This window comes from Pecten maximus, chromosome 1, assembly GCF_902652985.1.
Source record: "Pecten maximus chromosome 1, xPecMax1.1, whole genome shotgun sequence".
NCBI classification, from domain to species: domain Eukaryota; kingdom Metazoa; phylum Mollusca; class Bivalvia; order Pectinida; family Pectinidae; genus Pecten; species Pecten maximus.
Window position 1 is genome coordinate 22,072,654 of NC_047015.1, and position 15,117 is coordinate 22,087,770.

The 15,117-nt window shown below is 39.7% G+C and overlaps 1 protein-coding gene across 1 annotated transcript; it reads left to right on the forward strand.

Moving 5' to 3' along the window:
- The first annotated feature begins 905 nt into the window (after positions 1–905).
- Positions 906–15,016, forward strand: LOC117334371 (gastric triacylglycerol lipase-like). The gene is made up of 8 exons (XM_033893996.1): positions 906–1,021; positions 5,711–5,825; positions 6,042–6,213; positions 10,264–10,507; positions 11,385–11,537; positions 12,055–12,126; positions 12,321–12,392; positions 14,746–15,016. Exons 1-8 carry the CDS (start codon positions 932–934, stop codon positions 14,986–14,988), a joined length of 1,161 nt encoding a protein of 386 aa, XP_033749887.1. The 5' UTR covers positions 906–931; the 3' UTR covers positions 14,989–15,016.
- The last annotated feature ends 101 nt before the right edge of the window (positions 15,017–15,117 follow it).

Sequence of the window (15,117 nt, forward strand, 5' to 3'; positions counted from 1 at the left end):
AGCTAACCCCGACATACGGGAACACTAACCTAGTAAGTATGGATTAGCTAATCCCGATATATTGGAATACTAACCTAGTAAGTATGGATTAGCTAACCCCGACATACGGGAACACTAACCTAGTAAGTATGGATTAGCTAACCCCGACATACCGAAACACCAACCTAGAAAGTAAGGATTAGCTAACCCCGACATACGGGAACACTAACCTAGTAAGTATGGATTAGCTAATCCCGATATATTGGAATACTAACCTAGTAAGTAAGGATTAGCTAATCCCGATATATTGGAATACTAACCTAGTAAGTAAGGATTAGCTAATCCCGATATATTGGAACACTAACCTAGTAAGTAAGGATTAGCTAATCCCGATATATTGGAATACTAACCTAGTAAGTATGGATTAGCTAACCCCGACATACGGGAACACTAACCTAGTAAGTAAGGATTAGCTAACCCCGACATACGGGAACACTAACCTAGTAAGTATGGATTAGCTAACCCCGACATACGGGAACACTAACCTAGTAAGTATGGATTAGCTAACCCCGACATACGGGAACACTAACCTAGTAAGTAATGGATTAGCTTACCCCTACATATTGAAACACTAACCTAGTAAGTAATGGATTAGCTTATCTTCACATATTGAAACACTAACCTAGTAAGTAATGGATTAGCTAACCCCTACATATTGAAACACTAACATAGTTAGTGACGGATTAGCCATACCCGATATGTAGGAACTTCTTTTATTCTTTTGTACTGAATCATACATATATGAACAATATTTCACTTTTTTTCGTAAACAGGCACAGTCATACACTTCCATTCTTTATCATCGCCCTTTATCTTGGCTTCACATGCCGTGTATAACATATATCCCAGAGATATATGTACGCATGGACACCTGCCACATTCACTAACCAGCATGGAATATTGGTTGTTATTGTGGATTTTTAGTATAGTCGCGCGACTTGTGTTGCCGAAGTACGTCGACCCCCAAATCTATATGAGGGCGGTAAGGATTGTCATTTTTTCCCTTCTAGTTTGATGTTAAGACACCAACATACTGTTTTGACAATAGAAATACCCAGCGAATAGTTAACTCCACACAACAGACTCATAGTGACGTTAACTTTGTATGGGTTTATCGCCCCGTGAACAGCCAGGGTCATTTTGAGGGAGGTTAAATGCAAATTATCTACGATATTTCCTCTTGATACAACTAAGTGTAATGCAAAAACGTATGAAAATTTCTTTCACCTTCAATATTGCGCGAGAAATGCGCTTTTTGTATGTTGAACATCGGAAGGTAAGCATTAACGGTAATCTAACAATGAGTTGTCGGAAAACAATCGTCAGTATCACTTTAATTACGAGAGTCGTAACCTTACTCGGCTGAATTGCCTACTCAGACGTCGTAATAATCTACTAAACCATCGTAATACTCTACTCACCCGTCGTAATAATCTACTAAACTATCGTAATACCCTACTCAGCAGTCGTAATAATCTACTAAACCATCGTAATACTCTACTCAGACATCGTAATAATCTACTAAACCATCGTAATACCCTACTCAGACGTCGTAATAATCTACTAAACCATCGTAATACTCTACTCAGACGTCGTAATAATCTACTAAACCATCGTAATACCCTACTCACCCGTCGTAATAATCTACTAAACCATCGTAATACCCTACTCAGCCGTCGTAATAATCTACTAAACCATCGTAATACCCTACTCAGTCATCGTAATACCCTACTAAACCATCGTAATACCCTACTCAGCAGTCGTAATAATCTACTAAACCATCGTAATACCCTACTCAGTCATCGTAATACCCTACTAAACCATCGTAATACCCTACTCAGTCATCGTAATAATCTACTAAACCATCGTAATACCCTACTCAGACGTCGTAATAATCTACTAAACCATCGTAATACCCTACTCAGACGTCGTAATAATCTACTAAACCATCGTAATACCCTACTCAGACGTCGTAATAATCTACTAAACCATAGTAATACCCTACACAGCCGTCGTAATAATCTACTAAACCATCGTAATACCCTACTCAGCCGTCGTAATACTCTACTTAACCATCGTAATACCCTACTCAGACGTCGTAATAATCTACTAAACCATCGTAATACCCTACTCAGCCTTCGTAATAATCTACTAAACCATCGTTATACCCTACTCAGTCATCGTAATACCCTACTAAACCATCGTAATACCCTACTGAGCCGTCGTAATAATCTACTAAACCATCGTAATACCCTACTCAGCCGTCGTAATACTCTACTCAGTCATCGTAATAATCTACTAAACCATCGTAATACCCTACTCAGACGTCGTAATAATCTACTAAACCATCGTAATACCCTACTCAGACGTCGTAATAATCTACTAAACCATCGTAATACCCTACTCAGCCGTCGTAATACCCTACTCAGTCATCGTAATAATCTACTAAACCATCGTAATACCCTACTCAGACGTCGTAATAATCTACTAAACCATCGTAATACCCTACTCAGTCATCGTAATAATCTACTAAACCATCGTAATACCCTACTCAGTCATCGTAATAATCTACTAAACCATCGTAATACCCTACTCAGACGTCGTAATAATCTACTAAACCATCGTAATACCCTACTCAGACGTCGTAATAATCTACTAAACCATCGTAATACCCTACTCAGACGTCGTAATAATCTACTAAACCATCGTAATACCCTACTCAGACGTCGTAATAATCTACTAAACCATCGTAATACTCTACTCACCCGTCGTAATAATCTACTAAACCATCGTAATACCCTACTCAGCCGTCGTAATAATCTACTAAACCATCGTAATACCCTACTCAGCAGTCGTAATAATCTACTAAACCATCGTAATACTCTACTCACCCGTCGTAATAATCTACTAAACCGTCGTAATACCCTACTCAGCCGTCGTAATATTCTACTAAACCATCGTGATACCCAACTCAACCGTCGTAATAATCTACTAAACCGTCGTAATACCCTACTCAGACGTCGTAATACTCTACTAAACCATCGTAATACCCTACTCAGCCTTCGTAATAATCTACTAAACCATCGTAATACCCTACTCAGCCGTCGTAATAATCTACTAAACCATCGTAATACCATACTCAGCCGTCGTAATAATCTACTTAACCATCGTAATACCCTACTCAGACGTCGTAATAATCTACTAAACCATCGTAATACCATACTCAGCCGTCGTAATAATCTACTTAACCATCGTAATACCCTACTCAGCCGTCGTAATAATCTACTAAACCGTCGTAATACCCTACTTAGCCGTCGTAATAATCTACTAAACCGTCGTAATACCCTACTCAGCAGTCGTAATAATCTACTAAACCGTCGTAATACCCTACTTAGCCGTCGTAATAATCTACTAAACCATCGTAATACCCTACTCAGCCGTCGTAATAATCTACTAAACCATCGTAATACTCTACTCAGACGTCGTAATAATCTACTAAACCATCGTAATACCCTACTCAGCCGTCGTAATAATCTACTAAACCATCGTAATACTCTACTCAGACGTCGTTATAATCTACTAAACCATCGTAATACCCTACTTAGCCGTCGTAATAATCTACTAAACCATCGTAAAACCCTACTCAGCCGTCGTAATAATCTACTAAACTATCGTAATACCCTACTTACTTGTATTCAGCCGTCTGTATACCCTATCCAACCGCCTGTTTACCCGATTCAACCTTCTGCATAGCCAACTCAACCGTTTAAATGCTCTATTCAATCTACTAAGCCTTCTGAATACCCTACTCAACCTACTGTATACCTTACCCAGCTGTCTGAATACCCTACTCATCCTACTGTATACCTTACCCAGCTGTCTGAATACCCTACTCAACCTACTGTATACCTTACCCAGCTGTCTGAATACCCTACTCAACCTACTGTATACCCTACTCAACCTACTGTATACCTTACCCAACTGTCTGAATACCCTACTCAACCTACTGTATAACTTACCCAGCTGTCTGAATACCCTACTCAACCTACTGTATACCTTACCCAGCTGTCTGAATACCCTACTCAACCTACTGTATACCTTACCCAGCTGTCTGAATACCCTACTCGACTTACTGTATACCTTACCCAGCTGTCTGAATACCCTACTCAACCTACTGTATACCTTACCCAGCTGTCTGAATACCCTACTCAACCTACTGTATACCTTACCCAGCTGTCTGAATACCCTACTCGACTTACTGTATACCTTACCCAGCTGTCTGAATACCCTACTCATCCTGCTGAATACCCTACTCAACCTACTGAATACCCTACTCAACCTACTGTATACCTTACCCAGCTGTCTGAATACCCTACTCAACCTACTGTATACCTTACCCAGCTGTCTGAATACCCTACTCAACCTACTGAATACCTTACTCAACCTTCTTTATACCTTACCCAGCTGTCTGAATACCCTACTGAACCTTCTGAATACCCTATTCAACCTTCTGAATACCCTACTCAACCTTCTGAATACCCTACTCAACCTTCTGAATACCCTAATTAACCTTCTGAATACCCTACTCAACCTTCTGAATTCCCTACTTTACCTTCTGAATACCCTACCCAACCTTCTGAATACCCTACTCAACCTTCTCAATACCCTACTTAACATTCTGAATACCCTACTTAACCTTATGAATACCCTACTAAACCTTCTGAATACCCTACTCAACCTTCTCAATACCCTACTCATCCCTCTGAATACCCTACTAAACCTTCTGAATACCCTACTAACCTTCTGAATACCCTACTTAACCTTATGAGTACCCTACTTAACCTTCTGAATACCCTACTCAATCTTCTCAATACCCCACTCAACCTTCTCAATACCTTACTCAACCTTCTCAATACCCCACTCAACCTTCTCAATACCCCACTCAACCTTCCCAATGCCCTACTCAACCTTCTCAATGCCCTACTCAACCTTCTCAATACCCTACTCAACCTTCTCAACACCCTACTCAACCTTCTCAATACCCTACTCAACCTTCTCAATACCCCACTCAACCTTCTCAATACCCTACTCAACCTTCTCAATACCCTACTCAACCTTCTCAATACCCCACTCAACCTTCTCAATACCTTACTCAACCTTCCTAATTCCCTACTCAACCTTCTCAATACCCTACTCAACCTTCTCAAAACCATACTCAACCTTCTCAAAACCATACTCAACCTTCTCAATACCCCACTCAACCTTCTCAATACCATACTCAACCTTCTCAATACCCTACTCAACCTTCTCAATACCCCTACTCAACCTTCTCAATACCTTACTCAACCTTCTCAATATCCTACTCAACCTTCTCAATACCATACTCAACCTTCTCAATACCTTACTCAACCTTTTCAATACCCTACTCAACCTTCTCAATACCCCACTCAACCTTCTCAATGCCCTACTCAACCTTCTCAATACCCTACTCAACCTTCTCAATACCCCACTCAACCTTCTCAATACCCCACTCAACCTTCTCAAAACCCTACTCAACCTTCTCAATACCCTACTCAACCTTCTCAATACCCTATTTAACCTTATGGATACCCTATTTAACCTTATGAATACCCTACTCAAATTTCTCAATACCCCAGTACTCAATTTCTAGCCGGAGATGATACGCTACAATGGTTACCCTGTTGAGATCCACAATGTGACGACCAAGGACGGATTCATCCTCGAGACGCATCGTATTCCACGTGGACGACAGTCGAACAAACCAGGTATGGTGTACCGCTGTAGGCTGTACGGGCAGTTTTGTTCCTTTCACTCATTTCGAGATGTATAACTGCTGATTGTAATAATTGATTTGTCGTGTATCTAAATACCAATACATTGTATATTGTATTATTGTATGAAGATAAGTTATATTGTCGCACGATTCACCAGTATATTAGCATCAGCTCGCGATATCATGTCGCTTTACTTTAAATTTGTAGCTGCCAATAGACCAGTAGTTCTGTTTCAACATGGCTTAAACGCCGGGTCCGACTCGTTCGTTGAGAATGGAGTCGATGGCAGCCTCCCGTTCATACTGGCTGATCACGGAATGGACGTGTGGTTAGCAAACAGCAGCGGGAAACGTATACGGGTTGGGAAATATATACTATAACACGACACAGGACGAGTTCTGGGCCTGGAGGTAGAGTGTGCTTCATACCAACTTCACATATTGACTTTACCGAGTTATGGCACGTTTCAATTTACGTGCATTCAATTTCATGTGCATTATGGGATTCCAGTGTAAGATGTGTGCGAGGGAGTTAGGGAAGGGTAGCTACTGTTGTAGCGGACAAGCATTTGGCACTTGTGTCTACTTAAAGAATTTACTTTCCGGATCTAGACCGTTATTGTTGGATTGTTTTTATAAACTTCAATGTAAGTTTTGTAGAAAACAGTCAGGTATATAGCATGATCATATGAAATAATTTCCTGGAGTGGTACGTTCTATATACATTATGTATATGCACGTATATGCATTGAACTTTCATTCCAAGTATTTCAATGCTCAAAACAATTCGTTTCTCTTCCATTTTTTTTTTTTTTTACATTTGCGTGACCAAATTTGTCATATTGCTCCATAAACATTGATGGCGAGGAGGTAAAATCGGTTCGAGATTGATTGTATTCTCCATGTAACAGATGCATACCAATGGTTTATCCTTACGGAGTATATTGGTGGCGTACAGCACATGCTATTAGCATGTATCGGAAACTGTGCGGCACCACAAATCAATACCTGTGTGTATGTTGTACAGACAGTTAATATTGCTTAATAGCTGAAACAAACACCCCCCCCCCCCCCCCCACAAAAAAACTGAATAGTGCATGCAGTTTAGTACACGTGTTCTTTCTTCTGTGTAGCATCGTATGTAACCTCATAATTCAAAGTGATTTACTGGGTTTTTTAATGCTCCTGTTTGCGGGACATTTTATGTTACGGTAGCTGAGAACGGACGGGATGGAAATAAAAATATCAACAACAATTAACAACAACAGCAACAACAACAAAATATCATTGCGTGCGGTATTGCGTTAGCACGCAATATTTCGAACGAATGTAATATTGCGTTCGAACGAAATAACATGGGAATACGATATTTTTGCGTGAGAACGCAAGACCTCCAAAACAAACAAACACTACCATCAATAATAACTGGATCGTAACGGTTCATAAGGTAGTCATTGGAGGGAACATTTAGTGTCATAAGGTAGTCATTGGAGAGAACGTTTAGTGTCATAAGGTAATCATTGGAGAGAACATTTAGTGTCATAAGGTAATCATTGGAGAGAACATTTAGTGTCATAAGGTAGTCATTGGACTAAACGTTTAGTGTCATAAGGTAATCATTGGAGAGAACGTTTAGTGTCATAAGGTAATCATTGGAGATAACATTTAGTGTCATAAGGTAGTCATTGGAGATAACATTTAGTGTCATAAGGTAGTCATCGGAGAGAACATTTAGTGTCATAAGGTAATCATTGGAGAGAACATTTAGTGTCATAAGTTAGTCATTGGAGAGAACATTTAGTGTCATAAGGTTAATAATTGGAGAGAACATTTAGTGTCATAAGGTAGTCATTGGAGAGAACGTTTAGTGTCATCAGGTAATCATTGGAGAGAACGTTTAGTGTCATAAGGTAATCATTGGAGAGAACATTTAGTGTCATAAGGTAATCATTGGAGAGAACATTTAGTGTCATAAGGTAGTCATTGTAGAGAACATTTAGTGTCATAAGGTAGTCATTGGAGATAACATTTAGTGTCATAAGGTAGTCATTGGAGATAACATTTAGTGTCATAAGGTAGTCATTGGAGAGAACATTTAGTGTCATAAGGTAGTCATTGGAGATAACATTTAGTGTCATAAGGTAATAATTGGAGATAACATTTAGTGTCATAAGGCAGTCATTGGAGAGAACATTTAGTGTCATAAGGTAGTCATTGGAGAGAACATTTCGTGTCATAAGGTAGTCATCGGAGAGAACATTTAGTGTCATAAGGTAATCATTGGAGAGAACATTTAGTGTCATAAGGTAATCATTGGAGAGAACATTTAGTGTCATAAGGTAGTCATTGTAGAGAACATTTAGTGTCATAAGGTAGTCATTGGAGATAACATTTAGTGTCATAAGGTAGTCATTGGAGATAACATTTAGTGTCATAAGGTAGTCATTGGAGGTACCATTTAGTGTCATAAGGTAATCATCGGAGAAAACATTTAGTGTCATAAGGTAGTCATTGGAGATAACATTTAGTGTCATAAGGTAGTCATTGGAGAGAACATTTAGTGTCATAAGGTAGTCATTGGAGATAACATTTAGTGTCATAAGGTAATCATTGGAGAGAACATTTAGTGTCATAAGGTAGTCATTGGAGAGAACATTTAGTGTCATAAGGTAGTCATTGGAGAGAACGTTTAGTGTCATAAGGTAGTCATTGGAGAGATAATTTAGTGTCATAAGGTAGTCATTGGAGATCATAAGGTAGTCATCGGAGAGAACATTTAGTGTCATAAGGTAGTCATTGGAGATAACATTTAGTGTCGTAAGGTAGTCATTGGAGAGAACATTTAGTGTCATAAGGTAGTCATTGGAGATAACATTTAGTGTCATCAGGTAATCATTGGAGAGAACATTTAGTGTCATAAGGTAATCATTGAAGATAACATTTAGTGTCATCAGGTAATCATTGGAGAGAACATTTAGTGTCATAAGGTAATCATTGAAGAGAACATTCAGTGTCATCAGGTAGTCATTGAAGATAACATTTAGTGTCATAAGGTAATCATTGGAGAGAACATTTAGTGTCATAAGGTAGTCATTGGAGATAACATTTAGTGTCATCAGGTAATCATTGGAGAGAACATTTAGTGTCATAAGGTAATCATTGGAGATAACATTTAGTGTCATCAGGTAGTCATTGGAGAGAACATTTAGTGTCATAAGGTAGTCATTGGAGATAACATTTAGTGTCATAAGGCAGTCATTGGAGATCATAAGGTAGTCATTGGAGAGAACATTTAGTGTCATAAGGTAATCATTGGAGATAACATTTAGTGTCATAAGGTAGTCATTGGAGATAACATTTAGTGTCATCAGGTAGTCATCGGAGAGAACATTTAGTGTCATAAGGCAGTCATTGGAGATCATAAGGTAGTCATTTGAGAAAACATTTAGTGTCATAAGGTAGTCATCGGAGATAACATTTAGTGTCATAAGGTAATCATTGGAGAGAACATTTAGTGTCATAAGGTAATCATTGGTGAGAACATTTAGTGTCATAAGGTAATCATTGGAGAGAACATTTAGTGTCATAAGGTAATCATTGGAGAGAACATTTAGTGTCATAAGGTAATCATTGGAGAGAACATTTAGTGTCATCAGGTAGTCATTGGAGAGAACATTTAGTGTCATAAGGTAGTCATTGGAGATAACATTTAGTGTCATAAGGCAGTCATTGGAGATCATAAGGTAGTCATTGGAGAGAACATTTAGTGTCATAAGGTAGTCATTGGAGATAACATTTAGTGTCATCAGGTAGTCATCGGAGAGAACATTTAGTGTCATAAGGCAGTCATTGGAGATCATAAGGTAGTCATTTGAGAAAACATTTAGTGTCATAAGGTAGTCATCGGAGATAACATTTAGTGTCATAAGGTAATCATTGGAGAGAACATTTAGTGTCATAAGGTAATCATTGGTGAGAACATTTAGTGTCATAAGGTAATCATTGGGGAGAACATTTAGTGTCATAAGGTAATCATTGGAGAGAACATTTAGTGTCATAAGGTAATCATTGGAGATAACATTTAGTGTCATAAGGTAATCATTGTAGAGAACATTTAGTGTCATAAGGTAATCATTGGAGAGAACATTTAGTGTCATAAGGTAGTCATTGTAGAGAACATTTAGTGTCATAAGGTAATCATTGGAGAGAACATTTAGTGTCATAAGGTAGTCATTGGAGAGAACACTTAGTGTCATAAGGTAGTCATCGGAGATAACATTTAGTGTCATAAGGTAGTCATTGGAGATAACATTTAGTGTCATAAGGTAGTCATTGGAGATAACATTTCTTGTACAAGTTAGCAAATTTGTTGTTAATTGAAGAAATGGCTAAATAATCTTCAGAAACCTGCAATACGTGTCTGTTCATAGTTGGGACGAAATGGCATCACGTGACTTGCCGGCAGTGGTTGACCACATCCTCACCGTAACCAATGTCTGTCAGTTGTTTTACGTCGGACACTCCCAGGGTACCACGAGCATGTTCGCCCAACTCAGCCAAGATCCCGATTTCGCAAAAAAGATCAAACTGTTCATCGCGTTTGCACCCATTGGAAAGCTGGGACATATAAAAGGGATACTGAGGCTTATCGCTGACCTAACGCATAATGTCTCCGTAAGTATACCGTCCAACAGTGATACTCTATCTCGGCTGATAAGCTCTGTCTTGAAAGTGTCTATGATTAACTTAGCAAATATAACAAACTTGTTACTGAAACATCAGTCCATAATCATGTTTTCAAGTCCCATTTATCGTGAGATGTGTATACTTTTTATCATTAAAGATATTAAAACTATGTAACCAAGTCCTTTATAATACTCGCCCTTGTTCTCCATCCAAGATGGCAACCGTAAACTTTGCTTTAAATTAATCATGTTTTAGGAATACTTTATATCAGCAAGCTCTGTAATCACAATTCTCAATGCCAATGGCCACAATCCATAGAATTTATTTGACACCCTATCGACATATTTGAGTTGTGGCGAGACCTACTCCAGGTCCATCTTCCTGAGACGTCATGTTAAACTGACAAGACATCTCTCCTGGTCCGTTATACTGACACCGTGATAGGCCAGTACCCTTGTGAATCCTTTTCGTACTGAGCGTCAAGCATGGCTTTTCAAGTACTAGTACATGTACAATTTAAAGACTCATTCTGTCACGACCCGAGGTTAGAACTCGCAGTCTTTCTCAACAGCCCAATTATCCTAGACCTCAAACGAAGGCAAAATGGAACAGTGTCAGGGGAGACATAGATAGAGAAATGACAAAAACAAGAAACTGTTTAGAATCTTACTGGTCATGCGATGTTGACAGAAGGTATAATTGTAAGGCCAAACCTGCAAGAACGATAAGATCTGAGCCTTTTATTGACGAAATACCATATCTGCTCTCATTGTTGTATACATTATGAATAACGAAAGTTCATTTACCAGGACCTGAGATGACAATCCCGGGTCAACTGGACGGTACTTATACTTGTGGTTAACAGGATGTGTACGAGGTGTTCGGCCGGAAGTCTTTCATGATGAACTCCTCCATTGCTACTTTCCTGGCTGCCAAGGTGTGTAACGAACAACCAATCACTTTCATCTGTTCAGTGGCCTCCAGTATCACAGGGTTCGACATCCAGCAGACCAACTGGGTACGTGTCCGTGTAATGTATTGGTCCTAAACAGCGCATGACCATACAAATTAATCACCGTGTCCAGGAGCACAGTCTAATACAATGTACATGTAACTCATGAAGTGTTGAAAAAAAGGGAACCGAAGAACACATCTGTTCCCATGCTTTGTATTTGTATTTACTAATATGATGTTAATGGTGGCCGCCTTTCTTTTCTCGTCATGTTCATGAAATCGGAAATGTTTAACCTTTTGTGTAACGTTTGTAAAGACATCTAATGAATGGTACCATTATACAATATATACAATATGGATATTAGTTCGAGTATGTTCCAACCAATGAACATCCAATTGCATTTCGCGTCTGTTTGGCCATTCTAGACCTCGCCAGTGATTCGAAATATTTGCAATGTAAAACCATCGTATATTACAATCTATATATTTTATCTATAATATTATTCTACAAAAATGTACCTGTTATAAATGATTGGGTTATTGTAACGTTTTATATGCATGTCATTATTGTAACACTGCAGACGAGAGTACCAAGGTACCTAGCTCATGCCGCCGAGGGAACCTCTGTCCAGAATATGGCCCACTACATCCAGGTAAAGTTGGTTATAAAAAAATAATCATTGATGAAATCGACGGCTATTGTTTTATACATTATAAGATCAATTAATTGCCATTTGTGTTAACTATTTACTAGCATACAGTTAACACTTACTAGCATATACACTTGCAGTAAAAGCACTTCATTGAAACGACAGCTGAAAATTGATTTCATGTATATTTTTTTCAGGAAGTTAATTCGGATCGTTACCAGAAGTATGACTACGGCTCACCTGTCCTAAATATGGCAAAATACAACCGGGTATGGCTGTACCGAAGATAACAGTTACTATTCAGAACAATGACACCGTCGATTCAGCTGTATGCGGACCCTGTCGTATGCAGACTGCCCCGTCAACTGTTAGGTTGACCCCGTCGGCTATAAACTGACTCTGTCGACAGTAGGTTGACCCCGTTGACTATAGGTTGACTGTCGATTGTAGGTTGATCCTGTAGACGGTAGCTTGACCTCCATCGACTGTATGGTGACCCCGTCGACTGTATCTTGACGCTGTCGACTGTAGCTTGACGCTGTCGTCTGTAGGTTGACGCTGTCGTCGGTAGGTTGACGCTGTCGTCTGTAGCTTAACTTAGTCGACTGTATGGTGACCCCGTCGACTGTATCTTGACGCTGTCGACTGTAGATTGACGCTGTCGTCTGTAGCTTGACGCTGTCGACTGTAGCTTGACGCTGTCGTCTGTAGCTTGACGCTGTCGTCTGTAGCTTGACTTAGTCGACTGTAGCTTGACGCTGTCGTCTGTAGCTTGACACTGTCGTCTGTAGCTTGACGCTGTCGTCTGTAGCTTGACTTAGTCGACTGTAGCTTGACTTAGTCGACTGCAGCTTGACTTAGTCGACTGTAGCTTGACGCTGTCGTCTGTAGATTGACGCTGTCGTCTGTAGATTGACGCTGTCGTCTGTAGCTTGACTTAGTCGACTGTAGCTTGACTTAGTCGACTGTAGATTGACGCTGTCGTCTGTAGCTTGACGCTGTCGACTGTAGCTTGACTTAGTCGACTGTAGCTTGACGCTGTCGACTGTAGCTTGACGCTGTCGACTGTAGCTTGACGCTGTCGACTGTAGCTTGACGCTGTCGTCTGTAGATTGACGCTGTCGTCTGTAGCTTGACGCTGTCGACTGTAGCTTGACTTAGTCGTCTGTAGATTGACTCTGTCGTCTGTAGCTTGACTTAGTCGTCTGTAGATTGACGCTGTCGACTGTAGCTTGACTTAGTCGTCTGTAGATTGACGCTGTCGTCTGTAGCTTGACGCTGTCGTCTGTAGATTGACTCTGTCGACTGTAGCTTGACGCTGTCGACTGTAGCTTGACGCTGTCGTCTGTAGCTTGACGCTGTCGTCTGTAGCTTGATGCTGTCGTCTGTAGCTTGACGCTGTCGACTGTAGATTGACGCTGTCGTCTGTAGCTTGACGCTGTCGTCTGTAGGTTGACGCTGTCGTCTGTATCTTGACGCTGTCGACTGTAGGTTATCTGGAGTGGCGCTCGAAGACGTACACGATGTACTGTATAACATAATGTTATTATTTATTCAGAATGTTACTTGTACAGAGGATTGTGCGTATATTTCCAGCATGCAAGGTTCCTGGCCTGCACGACCACGACATAATGTACTTACGAGGGCTGATTGATATGATGTAAGCCTCATAATGAAGGATTTGAGTTTTGCTGGACATATTGTAATAATTTTCAACATAATCCCCTTCAGACTCTAAACACTATTGCCAGCGGCGTTTAAGGACTTCAATACCACTTTTATAGAGCTGTTCAGAAAGTCATCCACTGCATGTATGACGTCATTATTTGACTGAAAGTGGGTTCACCATTATTTGGGTTGCAACATTGACAGGCCTTCCAGGACAGCGGTAACGCTCAAGGCCCTGTCGGCAAATCCCGCCACCCACCTTTTCACTGTAGCATATTTCCCTAGTATTACTACCATATCATTATTGGTATCCTTATGAGTTAAACCTTTTTTTGTAAATATTGGATCACTGTTCCTTTGATTTTGTCCATTTTACAAAAGTCGCTTGTCGTGTTTACTTTAGAGTGCTACCTCGTCGATATAAACTAACCAAACGAGACCAGTCCTTGGGTACACGGCCTTATATGGTCAGATAAAAGTAGGACTTAAAAAGAACATCCTTGAGTACGTCCTTCAATACGAGGCTCACAACATATCACCTGTATGTTTGTATATATTGCTTGTTACCTCTGTAATTACTACACGTTTGTATACACACATTACCTATATACATGTTTAGGTAAATACGTGTTGATGTAGGAGAGTAACACATCAGAATTTACATCCACTAATTAATTACAACTTTGGGAATTAATTGCAACAAGTTCAAGTGTCCACAACTATGTTTGTAACTAAACTTTTTTATTTGTTGACTAGTTTCGCCTCTAGATGAAGCCTCAACCTTAGAGGAGAAACTAGTAGACGATTAAAAAAGTTTAGTTACAAACATAGATGTGTACACTTGACCTTGTTACGATTAATTCCCATTGTTATAATTATATACTCCTGTTAATCACCCTACATATGGTAGTTCAGATTTTTAAAACTGGTCAAATGTTTATCTTATTTTTTCAGACAACACCACCGGAGTACTTTATTCAAAATATCAAGACACCAGTGGCATTGTATACCGGGAACAACGATTGGCTGGCTAATCCCACTGACGTTACCTTCCTCATGGATCACTTACCAAACATTGTCAGGAAGAAAACGTTTCCCGACTGGGACCACGTGGACTTCATACTAGCTATGGATGCGCCTAAAATATTATATCCGGAAGTGCTACAGTTGATTAAAGATACACAAGGGGTCAAATAAACCAGCGTTATATACACGCCATCATGTATTCACTGTTGTCTGTTTGTCTTTTTAAGTTTAAATTGCTGTGGTCGTATCAGTCAGTCAAATTTTATCTTTGATACCGTTACTGATGAAAGAACAAAAAGA

Coding starts and splice junctions, on each gene's coding strand:
- LOC117334371 (XM_033893996.1), top strand. CDS start 932: ATGGAATATTGGTTGTTATTGTGGATTTTTAGTATAGTCGCGCGACTT. Junction 10,508..11,384: donor ACCTAACGCATAATGTCTCC/GTAAGTATACCG, acceptor TGTGGTTAACAG/GATGTGTACGAGGTGTTCGG. Junction 11,538..12,054: donor ACATCCAGCAGACCAACTGG/GTACGTGTCCGT, acceptor GTAACACTGCAG/ACGAGAGTACCAAGGTACCT.